Source organism: Hemibagrus wyckioides, linkage group LG18, assembly GCF_019097595.1.
Source record: "Hemibagrus wyckioides isolate EC202008001 linkage group LG18, SWU_Hwy_1.0, whole genome shotgun sequence".
Classification (NCBI taxonomy): Eukaryota; Metazoa; Chordata; class Actinopteri; order Siluriformes; family Bagridae; genus Hemibagrus; species Hemibagrus wyckioides.
Genome location: NC_080727.1, coordinates 3,412,094 through 3,429,123, shown reverse-complemented (window position 1 = coordinate 3,429,123; position 17,030 = coordinate 3,412,094). Strand labels below are relative to the sequence as shown.

General features: G+C 43.9%; 1 protein-coding gene across 3 annotated transcripts in view; it reads right to left on the bottom strand.

The window, feature by feature from the left end:
* The window catches only part of ctif (CBP80/20-dependent translation initiation factor), a 66,944-nt gene that overhangs the window by 27,565 nt on the left and 22,349 nt on the right, over positions 1–17,030 (bottom strand). For 2 of the 3 annotated variants that reach the window (XM_058415273.1, XM_058415272.1), the window contains exons 8-9: positions 12,600–12,676; positions 3,180–3,248 (exon numbers count right to left, since the gene is read on the bottom strand). In XM_058415273.1, the coding sequence (XP_058271256.1) occupies positions 3,180–3,248; positions 12,600–12,676 (146 nt within the window). The remainder of the gene's footprint in view (positions 1–3,179; positions 3,249–12,599; positions 12,677–17,030) is intronic. The other variant, XM_058415274.1, reaches the window with a different exon arrangement.

Genomic DNA, 17,030 nt, shown 5'->3' with positions numbered 1-17,030 from the left:
TTGCCAGATTGTTCTTTAGTAAACATTTTCAAGTTTACTTTAATAACGTCTAGACCGGTGCCTTTAAACGGATTAAAAATTGACTAAATAAATAAATCAAAGCGGACGCACTAACTCAAATCACGTCAATCAAATTTCAAATATTATGTCACGCCCACAAAAGAAATTTCGATAAAATGACTGAGGGCAGGAACAGGAAGGTTAATTAAGACCCTGGTCAACAATGACTGCTGAGCTAAAGCCAAATATGCTTCTTCTTTTTCTTTTTTTTGTTATCTCCAATAGCGAGGGAGCTAGCAGACGTGACGCAAGGACGGATGAGTCTAAAGAGAAAGGAGTGAAGAGGTTTTTCCGTTACCTTGCTGTTGGTAGAGAAACAGACAGCCGGTTTTCTTTTGAAAGAGCTTCAGCCGGTCGCCATTGAACTCTGGCATTATGATTTAAGACGTCAGGGAATTTGTGCAAATTCTGCATTATCATCTTCAACCTTGTAATAAAATAATGCGGTTTTACATCAATTTTTTTAGAAAAACACACAAACACGCACACACACACACACACAAACGAGTGGCGTATTAAAGCAAGTCCCTGAACGTTCCCCAGGAGCGGAGATGAAAAAATTTGGCTTAAATTATTTACCAGGACTTTGAAATAAATTAAAGAGCTGAACCGCTCAGAACAGAGGTATTAATGTATTTTAAAAAAGCATTTTGTGATCTTTTCCTCTAAACCTGTTCTTTATAAACTCTCCCTGACTCGCTGTGTTTGATCATCATTTTGATTCCAATTAAATAAAGGCGAGAATGGAATGTCAGAACGGGTCACATCAATCGCTCGTTCATCTGCGAGTGAAAGAACAAAAACACAAACAAAGAAAGCAACAAAAAACTAGCATGATGTTCACAGCTGGAAAACAAGACGATGAGAAGGTCAGTGACGAGGAGAGAAGAGAAGAGAATAAGAGGACAGTAGAAAAGATGACCAGAAAAAAGAGAAAAGAACAAAAGACAATATGTTGAGAAGAGAAGAGGAGAGAGAAGAGAACAGAAGGAAATATAATGAACAGTGAAGTGAAGAGTTGTTACTGGAGTCACTGATACTCTCTGTGCTCGCTCTGTATAACACTGCAGCACTGCAGACCAGATTAAAGCGGTGTGAAGAGTCATCACTGTGAGTCACTGAGCTCCTGAGGTGCTGCTGGTCATGGTGGTGGTGGTGATGCTGGTGGTCATGATATTGGTGGGGATGATGGTGGTGACGCTGGTGCTTGAGGTGATATTTGTGGTGGTGGTGACGGTGGTGGTTGTAGTGGTGACGTTGGTGGTGCTTGTGGTGGTGGTGACGATGGTGGTGCTTGTGATGATGTTTGTGGTGGTGGTGATGGTGATGTTTGTGGTGGTGGTGATGGTGATGATGTTTGTGGTGGTGGTGATGTCTTTGGTGGTGGTGGTGATGTTTGTGGTGGTGGTAATGATGATGTTTGTGATGTTTGTGGTGGTGGTGGTGATGATGTTTGTGGTGGTGGTGGTGGTGATGTTTGTGATGTTTGTGGTGGTGGTGGTGATGATGTTTGTGGTGGTGGTGGTGGTGATGTTTGTGATGGTGATGTTTGTGATGTTTGTGGTGGTGGTAATGATGTTTGTGATGTTTGTGGTGGTGGTAATGATGTTTGTGGTGGTGGTGATGGTGGTGATGTTTGTGGTGGTGGTAATGATGTTTGTGGTGGTGGTGGTGATGTTTGTGGTGGTGATGTTTGTGGTGGTGGTGATGATGTTTGTGGTGGTGGTGGTGGTGATGGTGGTGGTGGTGGTGGTTATGGTGGTGGTGGTGGTGGTGATGTTTGTGGTGGTGGTAATGATGTTTGTGGTGGTGGTGGTGGTGATGTTTGTGGTGGTGGTGATGTTTGTGGAGGTGGTGGTGGTGATGTTTGTGGTGGTGGTGATGATGTTTGTGGTGGTGGTTATGGTGGTGGTGATGGTGATGTTTGTGGTGGTGGTGGTGGTGATGTTTGTGGTGGTGGTGGTGGTGGTGGTGATGTTTGTGGTGGTGGTGGTGGTGGTGGTGGTGATGTTTGTGGTGGTGGTGGTGATGATGTTTGTGGTGGTGATGGTGATTTTGATGTTGGTGATGTTTGTGGTGGTGGTGGTGATGGTGTTTGTGGTGGTGGTGGTGATGGTGTTTGTGGTGGTGGTGATGGTGTTTGTGGTGGTGGTGGTGATGGTGTTTGTGGTGCTGGTGGTGATGATGTTGGTAATGCTTGTGGTGGTGATGGTGATTTTGATGTTGGTGATGTTTGTGGTGGTGGTGGTGATGGTGTTTGTGGTGGTGGTGGTGATGGTGTTTGTGGTGGTGGTGATGGTGTTTGTGGTGGTGGTGGTGATGGTGTTTGTGGTGGTGGTGGTGATGGTGTTTGTGGTGCTGGTGGTGATGGTGTTGGTAATGCTTGTGGTGGTGATGGTGATGTTGGTGATGTTTGTGGTGCTGTTGGTGATGGATGTCAGTTTTAACCGGTGAGAAGATTCACTGTTCTCAGGATGAACTTTTGGTACTTTGGTGTTGTCTAGCATGTGAAACGTGAAGTCTCCAAAAAAAAATCGCAAAATGACTTTTACCTCAAATAAACAAAAAGGCTAAAACGTGAAATGACAAGCAATTTAAGATCCTTAGTTCCAGATAAACTGAAGAATTCCAGAGAAGAATCCTCAGTCGGTTCCTGAGAAATTCCCTGTCTGTAACACATGGAGTAATGTTCTCCCAGGTGTCCTGACATACAGTTACTGCAGTGTCCTTCACCACTATACACACATATTCTCATTCTCTCTCTCTCTCTCTCTCTCTCTCTCTCTCTCTCTCTCTCTCACACACACACACACACACACACACTTTGAGAAGGTTTCTAGGTGATGAAATGTACTTATTTAACACTGGCTTCTTTACAAGTGTGTTATTAATGAGATAAAGTGGCTGCATGAGAAAAGGCTGCACTTTAGTGTGCACTTTAACGATTCCTCTTTACGAGACGACGACGCTGACATTCAGAGCCGCGTGTGAAATCTCTCTGAAGTGCCCTACAGACGCATTGAGTAGAATAACACGCTAACATTCCACCAGCAGCGTTAGTCATCGCATCCTGATCGCTCCTGACTCGGTTAAACGCTAGTTGAGGTTGAGACACTGACCTGGACACTTGGCGTTTCCCGTCGCAGGGCAGCAGCACGGTCAGCTCGTCCTGTGGCGCCTCGGTGTGTCTACAAGCACGAGAGTGAGGAGGAGTGTGAATGATGGATGGATTATGGATGAATAAAAGGGAGAAATAAACAATGAGAAATAAACTAAAACTAAATTCATGGAAAACAGGTAAAGCAGAAGAAAAAACAAGACGAGATGAGACGATGAGGAAAGAAGAGAATATAAGAGGAGAGAAGAGAAAGGAAAGGAGGAGGGAGAGAATATGATGAGAAAAGAAGAGAACAGCAGGTAAGTGAAGAGGAGAAGAGATCATGAGTGCAAGTTGAGAAGAGAAGAGAAGAGAAGAGAAGAGAAGAGAAGAGAAGAGGAGAAAAGAAGAGAAGAGACTAGATGAGAAGAGATGAGACGAGAAGAAAAAGAAAAGGAGGATGGAGAAGAAGAGAAGAGAAGAAAGGAGAGGAGAGGAGAGGAGAGGAGAAGAGAAGAGTAGAAAGAAATAAAGAGAAGTGAAGAGATGAGACGAAAAGAGACGGGAAGAGGGAGAAGAAGAGAAGAGACGAGACATGGGAAAAGAAAACAGAAGATGAAAGGATGACGCAGTGATGAAGATGAAAGGATGACGCAGTGATGAAGATGAAAGGATGATGCAGTGATGAAGATGAAAGGATGATGCAGGCAGAAACGTCTCTCCACTTCGGCGAGTTTTTCGTCTCGTACTTTCTCAGGTGTTTCTCGTTTGGTTGAAGCAGGAGGTGAAACGTCGTAAACTCTGTCTGATCCGTGTATGTTGGCACCTCTGGCTATATAATTGGAAGCTTCTGGAAGTGTGTGACTGATCGTGTGTGTGTGTTGTTTACTCCCAGAAAACCATGAACTAGAGAATCAGCAATTTGAGCTTCACACAAACACATAATACTGCCACTAGTATTAATTCCACACACACACACACACACACACACAGTCAGAGCTCAACATCCGTGTTTCTCAAGCTGCTTGATAGAGTCCGTTCTGCTAAGTAAACACTGTGACTACAGACCCAGGGCATGAATATTCATACACACACACACACACACACACACGTGTGTTTGTCCAGAGTCTGAAACAAACACGCTAAGAGCTCACGCCAGGATTTCGGTTTGTGCAGATTTCAGACATTAATCCAGAGAACAAGCGTCCCATATGGAAATGAGGCTCTGAAACAAACAGGCTGAAAGGAACGGAAATCTAAACACAAACATTACACTCGGCCCGGAACCACTCACATTAACACACTGATACAAGATCCGCTTCAAGCCTTCGGCTGTAATGGATCGGATCGGCACCGTTACTCTGAGAATCACAACCCACACACACACACACGGGAGGGCTGTGTGTTAAAACTCACTCACACACACACTAACTCACTCACTCTCTAACACACGCACACACAACACACATATACTTATTCACACTTAAATACACACATTCTCATGCACACACAATCACACACACACTCATTCATATACTTATTCACACTTACACACACACACACTCATTCATATACTCATTCACTCTCATGCACGCACACTCACACACACACACATTCACTTACACACACATTCATATACTCATTCTCACACTCTCACATACACTCTCATATACTCATTCACACTTACATACACACTCTCACATACAGTCATTCATACACTCTCACTGATTCACACTCTCACGCAAGCACACACACTCGCACACACTCATTCACACTTGCATAAACTCTCACGCGCACACTCGGACACACCCTCACTCGCACTCTCACATACACGCTCATTCATACACTCGCACACACATACACACACTCATTCACACTCTCACATACACGCTCATTCATACACACACACACTCATTCACACTCTCACATACACGCTCATTCATACACACACACACTCATTCACACTCTCACATACACGCTCATTCATACACACACACACTCATTCACACTCTCACATACATACTCATTCACACACACACTCATTCACACTCACATACACACTCTTATTCACACATACTTATTCACACTTTCTCACACACACACAGATGCCATGGCTGTGTGTTAAAGTTCCGCTCTCTCTCTCTCTCTCTCACACACACACACACACACACACACACACAGCTCAGGCGGATATCGGAACTCTGCATGATTGGACTGAATCCTCCTCAGGGTTGATGATATCAGACATCTTGCCGTCTCGGTCAGTGGGTTTCGGAGATCGGCCGGGTGTTGAGTAATTCACCGTTCACATGAGGAAGTGCGCAAGGAAAAACAAAGTGCAGGTTGAGACGCAGAGGAGCGATAAGCGAGCAGAATTCAGAGAAAAGAGCTGTTGCTCAAGCTCTCTAAAAACGATGAACCAAAAAAAGGAAAGATTTCACAAGCACAGATTGTCTGCGCCTTGTTGAACCTGATCGATGGTCAGGCCAAGGTCAGGTCATTTAAAAAATAAATAATTAATTAATAAATAAATAAATAAATAATTATATTTTAAATTTATTCTGTTTAAAGAGCTACAGAGCTTAATTTCGATTCATTCTGAAGAATGGGCTTATTTTATTTATTTATTTTAAAAAAAACCCAAAAAAAAAACCAGAACAAACACCTGTGCACAACAAAATGAACTTGGCTAAAAATAAATTAATTAATTAATTAACAAATTAATTAAAAATAATAATAAATTGCCACGTATCACAAAAAGCTGAATTTAACAGAACATACTGATTTTAAAAATAGATATATAAAAATATGATTTTTAGCTTTTTTCCGGGGGGGGGGGGGAGAAATATATATATATAAAAAATATCTATTTATATATCTATATATCTATATATCTATATATCTATATATATATATCTATATATCTATATATATATATATATATATATATATAAAATAATTTCTTGCCTGTCTCGTACATTGTTATTTATTTATTTGTTTGTTTATTTATTTATTTATTTATTTATGTGAAGCCCAAAAGAAATTCGCAAGCTGCAAAAAACCCTTACCTGTTATTTAAAAAAAAAATAGTAATAATTAGTAATACATAATAATAATTAAGGGAGATTTATTTTCCACATTAAATCGTTTCTTCTTACCAAAAAGAAGTGTTATTTAAGGAAGTGAGCTCTGAGCAAAGAGAGAACTTCTGGCATCTTCCTGAGGAGGAAAAGATGAACAAACTGTCGAACCTAACACTCAAAACATGACAGCAGTGTGAAAAGGTGCTGTGCAGTTTATCTACTGAATGCTATCAATGAGTCTGCTTCAGTGTGTGTGTGTGTGTGTGTGTGTGTGTGTCTTAAGCCTATTACGTTAATTACACACGCAGGTTCCAACTCACACAGTTTAAATCCAAAAAGGTGCAGAAACTGGCAGATGAAGAGAGTCTGTCTATTCTGTCTTTCCTTTCCAATCTTTCTAGATAGAAAAGCTGCACTATTCATTTACGCTATCTAAATAAATAAATAAATAAATAAATAAATCTAAGTCTCAGAATGTTCAACCAGGTCCTGGTACACATTATTCAATGCCTGGGGTTTGCAAACATTTTCCCCTTAAGCTATAAAATAAACTCCACAAACAAATAAAAATAAAATGAGGCACATCATGTGTACAATCATTTTGGTTATTTATAGAGCCAGAGAGGGTTTTTATTTAAATTTCCTGGAACCCAATTAGCAGAATCAGCGTTCCTTGTCTTCTCTAAACCTCCAGAAGGTTCATCAGATAAAGACGTCACGTTTGCATACTCGTGCAGCTTATAGCTAACAGGTTATAGCTAACCTGTATGTCAAAATCATAATCCACTCGCTTCATAAAACTTTGTTGATTTGTTCATTGTCTCAAATAGTTTGTTTTCAGACACACTGTTGTGTAAAAATATGGACAAAAAAAAAAAAACTCTTCCTTTCGTGCTCATCACAAGGTAAGAGATGGTAGAGTGGAGATTTACATGAGTGAATCAAATGACGTTTCAAATTAATGAGTGAATCAAATGAGTGAGTCAAATGAGTGAGTCAAATAAGTGAATCAAGTTAGTGAATTAAATTAGTGAATGAAGTTAGTGAATCAAATGATGTTTCAAATTAATGATTTAAATGTTAGTCAAACGAGTGAATCAAATGAGTGAATAAAATTAGTGAATCAAATGATGTTTTTAAATTAATTATTTAAATGTCAGTCAAACAAGTGAATCAAATTAGTGAATCCAATGGTGTTTCAAATGAATGATTTAAATGTCGGTCAAACGAGAGAATCAAATGACTGAGTCAGATGAGTGAACATGACTTTGTATTCACTTAACAGGCAGTTTGTGCAAAACTACACACTGCACAAAAACCACTTCAAGCTACTTTTATTATTTTTTATTTATACGGTGCTGTTAACGATTCCTAATGAGCGAGCCAGAGGTGACGATGCAAAGAAGAAACTCACAATAGAACCCATCTGATTAGAAATTATTAGCATATGCTGTGTAAGTGTAGAAGTGGTAGATCAGTGGCTAAGCTGTTGGACTATCCTATCAGCAGGTTGCGAGTTGGAATCCCAGGTCCACCCAGCTGTCAATTCTGGGCCCTAGAGCAGGGCCCTTAACCCTCAATTGCTTAGATTTATAAAATGAGATAAATGCAAGCTACTAAGGGAGTGCCAAATGTCACAGCAGACATTTTTATCTACAGTATCCAGGTTAAACACTGATGCAACATTGAGGCTGGTTTTTGGGAATCTGAATGTTGGGAACCATCCTTGTAGATCTCTGCACGTAACAAGGAGCCAACTTCAGACACCGAACACGTCTAAAAAGAGCCACTCGATTTGGGATGAGGTATGCATTTTTGGCTAAAACCGTCCTTTGCACTAACAATTTTTACAGGACACCAGGACCTCCGATTGGATCGGACGCTTGGCTCCAGTCTACAGACAATGCAGCAGTTTGTGGGATGTCAGAAACACAGGGTTGTGCTGAAGAGGCAGAAAAAGGCAAGAGAGACAAGAAGGGGGGGAGGGCGTGATTTAAGATTGGAACAAGGCCCACTATCAGACCTATAGGGGAAAGAATAAGAGGATGCCAACAAACAACAAGGCAGAGAGAGAGAGAGAGAGAGAGAGAGATGATGATGCCAACAAACAACAAGACCGCAGTGTCCTCCTTGCCAGAAGCAATGCATTGTGGGTGGCCAGTACACAGCAATAACAGGCTGGAAAGCCTTCTGTCAGGGGGATAAGCACTAGAGGGAGGGAGAGAGGAAGTTGGGATAAAAAAAAAAAAAGATTCTGCACCATGTTGTGCAATGAAGTTAGGTTCAGACTGAATGTGTGCTTATGCGCACACACACACAAGAGTCACATATGCCTCACTTGTCCCTCATCTCGTCTTGTCTTTCCTCCTCTCTCTTGCACATTTTCACAGCCCATTAAGCAGCGCCTCTCTTTTCCCCTCTGCTACACACTGCCCTTTTCCTGTCATCTCCTATTATCCCTTCCTCTCTCTCACGATCGTTTTCTCCCTCGTTCTCTCCGTATGACTTCCTGAATGCCTCTCTGTTGCCTTCTACTTTCCTCACCTCTCGCTTTTCCTACCGCCCTCTCGAAAGGTCACAACTGCAGGGTAACCAGAATAGAGAGCACAGTGTGGGTTTGAGATCCTACTCCTGCTCAGCAGATTAACAGAAGCTGGTCAGGTGAAAATGTTTGACTTCGGTTTCCTCCGGTGCAGTTAAAGTCACAGTGCTTCCTTTTTCTGGAATATGACCTGAAGTAAGAGCAGGCTTTTTTTTTCGGCATACTGCAGGCAGCCTTTTACAGCCAATTACAGCTTTATGTGGTCCAACACCAACACGTCAAGTCTTGACTCTTAATCAAAGCCAGATCTATGAAGAAAAGGATAGAAACCTGACAACAATTTAATAATACTGTTCAGTGTAATGTAGTGCTGTGTTCAGATCACAACGCCTTCACGTGGATTAATAATCACAGAAGCCACGCCTCCTCTAGTGCACAATAGCTACATCTTCTTATTGTGACTGACAGATGCAGAGACACACCTTCTTACTGTGAAAGACAAATATAGATACCACACGACCTTACTGTAACTGACAAATAGAAGCCACACCTTCTTAATGCGACTGATAGATACCGAGGCCACACCTTCTTAGAACTTACAGGCACACCATCTCTCTAGGAACATGCCTCTAAGTTTTAATTATATACACTATATTGCCAAAAGTATTCGCTCACCCATCCAAATAATCAGAATCAGGTGTTCCAATCACTTCCATGGCCACAGGTGTATAAAATCAAGCACCTAGGCATGCAGACTGTTTTTACAAACATTTGTGAAAGAATGGGTCGCTCTCAGGAGCTCAGTGAATTCCAGCGTGGAACTGTGATAGGATGCCACCTGTGCAACAAATCCAGTCGTGAAATTTCCTCGCTCCTAAATATTCCACAGTCAACTGTCAGCTGTATTATAAGAACGTGGAAGTGTTTGGGAACGACAGCAACTCAGCCACGAAGTGGTAGGCCACGTAAACTGACGGAGCAGGGTCAGCGGATGCTGAGGCGCATAGTGCGAAGAGGTCGCCAACTTTCTGCAGAGTCAATCGCTACAGACCTCCAAACTTCATGTGGCCTTCAGATTAGCTCAAGAACAGTGCGCAGAGAGCTTCATGGAATGGGTTTCCATGGCCGAGCAGCTGCATCCAAGCCATACATCACCAAGTGCAATGCAAAGCGTCGGATGCAGTGGTATAAAGCACGCCGTCACTGGACTCTAGAGCAGTGGAGACGCGTTCTCTGGAGTGACGAATCGCGCTTCTCCATCTGGCAGTCTGATGGACGAGTCTGGGTTTGGCGGTTGCCAGGAGAACGGTACTTGTCTGACTGCATTGTGCCAAGTGTAAAGTTTGGTGGAGGGGGGATTATGGTGTGGGGTTGTTTTTCAGGAGCTGGGCTTGGCCCCTTAGTTCCAGTGAAAGGAACTCTGAATGCTTCAGCATACCAAGACATTTTGGACAATTCCATGCTCCCAACTTTGTGGGAACAGTTTGGAGCTGGCCCCTTCCTCTTCCAACATGACTGTGCACCAGTGACCAAAGCAAGGTCCATAAAGACATGGATGACAGAGTCTGGTGTGGAGGAACTTGACTGGCCTGCACCTCAACCCGATAGAACACCTTTGGGATGAATTAGAGTGGAGACTGAGAGCCAGGCCTTCTCGTCCAACATCAGTGTGTGACCTCACAAATACGCTTCTGGAAGAATGGTCAAAAATTCCCATAAACACACTCCTAAACCTTGTGGACAGTCTTCCCAGAAGAGTTGAAGCTGTTATAGCTGCAAAGGGTGGACCGACGTCATATTGAACCCTATGGATTAGGAATGGGATGTCACTTAAGTTCATATTCGAGTCAAGGCAGGTGAGCGAATACTTTTGGCAATATAGTGTATAAGTATGATAATGTTGGTGTGGCCTCTATATCTATGCATGTCAGTCACAATAATGAGGTGTGGCCTCTGTATTCTGTATCTGTCAGTGACGATAAGGAGGTGTGGCCTCTGTATTCTGTATCTGTCAGTGACAAAGAGGTGTGGCCTCTGTATTCTGTATCTGTCAGTGACAATAAGGAGGTGTGGCCTCTGTATTCTGTATCTGTCAGTGACAATAAGGAGGTGTGGCCTCTGTATTCTGTATATGAAAATGTCGATATGGAATGAAAATGTTGGTTGCTCTATATCTATGCATGTTAGTCACAATAAAGAGGTGTGGCCTCTATATCTGTCAGTCACAATAAGGAGGTGTGGCCTCTGTATTCTGTATCTGTCAGTGACAATAAGGAGGTGTGGCCTCTGTATTCTGTATCTGTCAGTGACAATAAGGAGGTGTGGCCTCTGTATTCTGTATCTGTCAGTGACAATAAGGAGGTGTGGCCTCTGTATTCTGTATCTGTCAGTGACAATAAGGAGGTGTGGCCTCTGTATTCTGTATCTGTCAGTGACAATAAGGAGGTGTGGCCTCTGTATTCTGTATCTGTCAGTGACGATAAGGAGGTGTGGCCTCTGTATTCTGTATCTGTCAGTGACAAAGAGGTGTGGCCTCTGTATTCTGTATCTGTCAGTGACAATAAGGAGGTGTGGCCTCTGTATTCTGTATCTGTCAGTGACAATAAGGAGGTGTGGCCTCTGTATTCTGTATATGAAAATGTCGATATGGAATGAAAATGTTGGTTGCTCTATATCTATGCATGTTAGTCACAATAAAGAGGTGTGGCCTCTATATCTGTCAGTCACAATAAGGAGGTGTGGCCTCTATCTATCAGTCACAATAGGGAGGTGTGGTCTCTGTATCTGTCCATCATAATACGGAGGTGTGGCCTCTGCATCACAGTCACAATAAGAACGTGTGGCCTCTGTATTCATTATGTGTCAGTGACAATAAGGAGGTGTGGCCTCTGTATTCTGTGTCTGTCAGGCACAATAAGGAGGCGTGGTCTCTGCATCAGTCAGTCACAATAAGGAGGTGTGGCCTCTGCTTTCAAGCACACTTCTCCAGTCTCTTTGCTTGTACACATTTTAAATCAGTACATCGCTCTGACACTGAGGTTAGGACTAATCATCATCACTGAATCAACCAACACACCCCTTGAGGTAGCCTTGAGAATTTTTATTGCTAGTTTAAGCCAAAAATAAAAAAAAGAGTAATATTTATCAGCGCTGATGTTTTGTGTAAACTCCAGGTCAAGCTATTAGAGACGAGGGAGGACGAGATCCTCTGTCCTGCGTGCCTGAAGAACGGCAAAAAAAACAAAAAAAGGCTTTGCTTTTGTCTCCCAGGCCTCCCTTCGTCCACACGGAGACCAAAATATTTTCTTTTTAAGCTGTTTCTTAGCAACGGCAAACTGCAACTGACTCGAACTTTCCAGTGACATCAAGTAAAAGGGGAAAAAAAAATAATAAAAAATAATAATAAAATAAGGAGTCGCATTTGCAGATGAAAGACGCAGATTATGTGGGAAATAAAGGGACGGCTAGTCGCAGGCACTCGGGGTGCTGCAGGATTCTCTCTCACGTTACTGAAGCTTGATTAAACCTCTTAATCCAAGCACAATATTTCCACAAGCGGCTCGTGGAAAGTGTTACGGTGTGTTTGATGCATTTCCTTTTCCTCCTTTTGCACAGACTAAAGCCAAAATTCCTGTTCTAAATGTTTTGGCTTGGGAAAAGAGGGTATGGGAGAGAAGGACCGGTGGGAACTGCTCTGTTCTGTCAGGCTCGCTTTGCCTAGACGTAAGAAAACATTGGCACTCTGGTGACGTGCTGAATTTTCCTTTTTGGTGGTGGTGGTGGTGGTGGGGGGAGGTCGGGGGGGTTGTAGACTCACCGGCGGTCGTGTCGGCGGCGGCGGAAGAGCTTTTTGGTATGCGCAATCTCGGCTTCGTTAGGCAATGGCGGGAAAACCTGAGAGAGAGAGAGAGAGAGAGAGAGAGAGAATCAGTAAGAAAGCATTAAACATTGTCTTGCTTTCACTATGAGCTAAAAGTCAGTCTGTCAATCTGCTCATCCAATATGGCTGCCTCCAAGTTTTCATCTCCATGGTGACGTTCTGGTCATGTTTACAGATTACAGTGCTGTAATTTCTCCTAAACCGCATCGTGACATCACTGAAGAGCTGCGTGGACCGGAAAACATTTTGGGTGAGAGAAGACTTGTCACTTTAAAGCTCAGGAAACTTCGCCCACCAGACCCCGAGCCTCAGAGAGAACTTTCTTTAAGAGCAGGCTTTATTTCTGGCCGAACTTTCCCTCCGAGTTCTTCGTCCGTCAATCAAACGGGAAGACAAACACGCCGAAGGAAGCTGCTAATGTTCGGAAAAAAAGTTAACACTCTGGGATGCTTATTTAATCGAAGCCAGAAGACATAATAATAATAACAATAATACTAAGAAGAAGAAGTCGGAGACATCTCTTTGAGTACTCTACAATCTCTCGTTCTTTCTGTCTTCCCGTATCAGGCTCATACAGAAACGCTGTGCTTTCTGCCAAACCCGCCTCTCAAGCCATGAGCGCAGATAAAGCGCAGGAATGGAGGGAAGGCTGCAATGTTCCAGCCGAATGTTGAAAAAAAAAAGCAGCCTGGAGGGAGGTTTCCGCTCTGCCAGGCTCGTCGGCTGCTGGTGCAGACGTGCCAATCAGGCTCAAACTAGCAGGAAAGCAGAGCTAGTGCCACCGGGTTTCCACGGGGACCAAGCACCAAACTGTGGAGTAATGATGAGGATGTGTGCGTGCGTGTGTGTGTGTGTGTGTGTGTTAATGCATATATAAGCACATGAGACCTTCAGATCAATGGCCTGAAGTTAAGTTCAACACCTTTTTAACTCGTCTATAGCATTACACACCAAAAACTATGCCTTGCACTAGATGTGTGTCTGTGTGTGTGTGTGTGTGTGTGTGTGTTTCCAAGTTGCTCACACACACATACATGCACAGTTTCTCCTCAGGAGAATTTTTTTCCCCCCTTCTCTTTTCTTACTGCAGCCAAACCGCTGAATGCTGATTGGCTCGCTCTGATTGGACGCAGATGCGGAGGCAGGCAGCTCGTGCAATAGGCTGCTTTGCCTCGTCGGCACGGTAATAAGGGCTTTTGACGCTAAATCCCACCCCCGCACGCCAACGAGGCCAAAGGGGTACACAGTGTGGCACAGAACGACTGAGAAACAACAACCAAAAAAAAAAAGAAAGAAAGAAATAGACAAAGTTTGCAGAGAAAACGGCTGCAAGTAGAGGAAGTTCTCAAATTCGTCTGATTTAGTTAGGCGCAACTTCAAGGAGAAAAGAGTGAGAACGAGAGGCAGAAGAAGAAGGAGAAGGAGAAGAGGGAGGGAGGGTGAAGGAGAAGGAGAGGTTGGAGTTGCATGTTTAGCTACCGTTGTTTTCCTGTAGGATATCATTAGCCCTAATCCGGCTCGCTAATGGAGTCCAGATGAGAATCTAAACTCTGCAGCGTTCGCCCTGTCTTCAAAGCTGCAAAATATGTCAATATTTGCCCAAAGCTTTGAGGAAAAGGAGGGCGCAGAGCTGGCGAGGGGGAACGTCTGGCACTGTTACAGCCTCGGCTTTGTTTTTAGGAGGAGGCAAATAAACAAGTCTGTGACCTACATAATCCACGCTTATCTGTAAGATTAAACGCGGCACAAATTCAGGAATATAACGGAGTTGGAATGGCTTGTGTGCGAGAGCGAAGAGAAAAGACGCTTGACCTGCAGACGGTACGAGCTGCATGAGCGCGCAGCATCACATTCCACAGGGCAGAGGTCGATGCTCACTCTTGCTCTATCTCTCACTCTCTCTCTCTCTCTCTCTCTCTCACACACACACACACACACACACACACACAGATTCAATATAACAAACGATTTTGGTTGGTCACAAGATGTTGATCAATGCTCCATAACTTCAGCTTGGCTGCAATTCAAAAATCACAGCTTTACATTTACACGGAATATCCCGGTTTCCATAGCAACCACTCATACACAGGGACTTGTATGAAAAAGTAAAGGCTGGTGCAGGAAGTGATAGCTTAGTTATAACTAACTTGTCTCACAGGCATTCGACTACGTAGCTATAAACAGATAAACATCATGGGGTCGCGGGATCAGACATGGCGCTAAGCGTATAAACGTCTTTCTAGATAAACTTTTTGGCCCGGTTGTCTGAAGATCGGGGGTTCGTATCCTTATAACGCAAAACCCTCTAGGTGGGAGGGGCATTCTCGGTCTTTCCTCTGTCAATCACAGTGAACACCGGCCAATCGTGTGCTTCTGTGAGCTCGTGTATGCGGAAGACGGCGGATAGCGCTTTCCACTTTGGATAGAACGCCTTGGAAATGGTATCCTCCACAAACTGGGGGAAAACTGGGATGTAGCAATACTTCGGTTACAATGAAATATCCTTTATTATTTTAATATAGTTCATATAATAAAAAGTTTAATATAGTAATATAGTAAAATAGTTCTAGAGAAAGAAAAGGAAGAAGAGATGGAGCGGGTGTGAGCGGGATTAAACCCCAGTCACGTACACACACCTCGAACTGTAATGCTGAAACTGAATCCTGGGATACGATCAAAGCCACATGACGCTGTCCGTTACATTGCCAAGACTCAGGAATGTGTTATCCGGAAGAGTGTGTGTGTTTGTGAGAATGTTTGAGGTGGCTTCCCATGCCCCCCCTCTGTCTTCAGCGATATGATCTTATTACATTTAAGGACATTCACACAAGCCTTGACCTCCATTGTTCTCTCAGTTGCTCTTCAGTCAAACTTCCATCTGCACTACATCACCCTGAGTCTCTCTCTCTCTCTCTCGCTCTCTCTCTCTCACACACACACACACACACACACACACAGCAACAATGCATGTCTACAATGCTATACGCCGGGACTTTTTCCCGCCCCCTCACAGAGTTATTCCCCGTGACTTTTCTCAGGCATTTCCGAAAAACGGAGCGAGAAGAGCGGAAGAAAAGCGGAGACACCCAACTCTCTGAAGCAGGAAGTGAGAGGAAATGCTTGTGATGTTTGACCTCTCTAACAAGCTTTCCATTTTCTTGTCCTCTCTCTGTAGAACAGTCTGTGGTGGCCTGTAAAAATTAAACACACACACACACACACACACACACAGAGGAAACAAAGACTACAGAAAAATAATTAGAAGAAGGAGACAGAGTGGGGGGGGTGAGAGAGAGAGAGGGAGTGAGGGAGAAAGAAATGAAGAGAAGGAGAGAGAAAGGGAGAGAGAGAGAGAGAGAGAGAGAAGAGAGAGAGGGAGAAAGAAAAGGAGAGAGGGAGAGAGAAAGGGAGAGAGGGAAAGAGAGAGAGAAGAGATAGCAATAGAGAGAGAGAGAAGAGAGAGAGAGAGGGAGAGAGGATGAGGGTGGGTGATGCGCATAAATAAAACTGCAGCGTTTCCCTGAAATCTTTGAACGCCGCATGCTGAGCGCCTGAGGAGGTGAAGCACGCTGCCTCTGACAGGAAGGAAGGAGACGAAAGTGTTGGTGGTTTGATAAGGACAGAGACAGAGGGGTGAGAGATTTAAGGACAGCGAGGGAAGGGTGAGAGATTTAAGGACAGAGACGGAGGGGTGAGAGATTTAAGGACAGCGAGGGAAGGGTGAGAGAGTTAAGGACAGAGACGGAGGGGTGAGAGAGTTAAGGACAGAGACGGAGGGGTGAGAGAGTTAAGGACAGAGACGGAGGGGTGAGAGAGTTAAGGACAGAGACGGAGGGGTGAGAGATTTAAGGACAGAGACGGAGGGGTGAGAGATTTAAGGACAGAGACGGAGGGGTGAGAGAGTTAAGGACAGAGACGGAGGGGTGAGAGAGTTAAGGACAGAGACGGAGGAGTGAGAGAGTTAAGGACAGAGACGGAGGAGTGAGAGAGTTAAGGACAGAGACGTAGGGGTGAGAGAGTTAAGGACAGAGACGGAGGGGTGAGAGAGTTAAGGACAAAGACGGAGGGGTGAGAGATTTAAGGACAGAGACGGAGGGGTGAGAGATTTAAGGACAGAGACGGAGGGGTGAGAGAGTTAAGGACAGAGACGGAGGGGTGAGAGAGTTAAGGACAGAGACGGAGGAGTGAGAGAGTTAAGGACAGAGACGGAGGAGTGAGAGAGTTAAGGACAGAGAAGGAGGGGTGAGAGAGTTAAGGACAGAGACGGAGGAGTGAGAGAGTTAAGGACAGAGACGGAGGGGTGAGAGAGTTAAGGACAGAGACGGAGGGGTGAGAGAGTTAAGGACAGAGACGGAGGGGTGAGAGAGT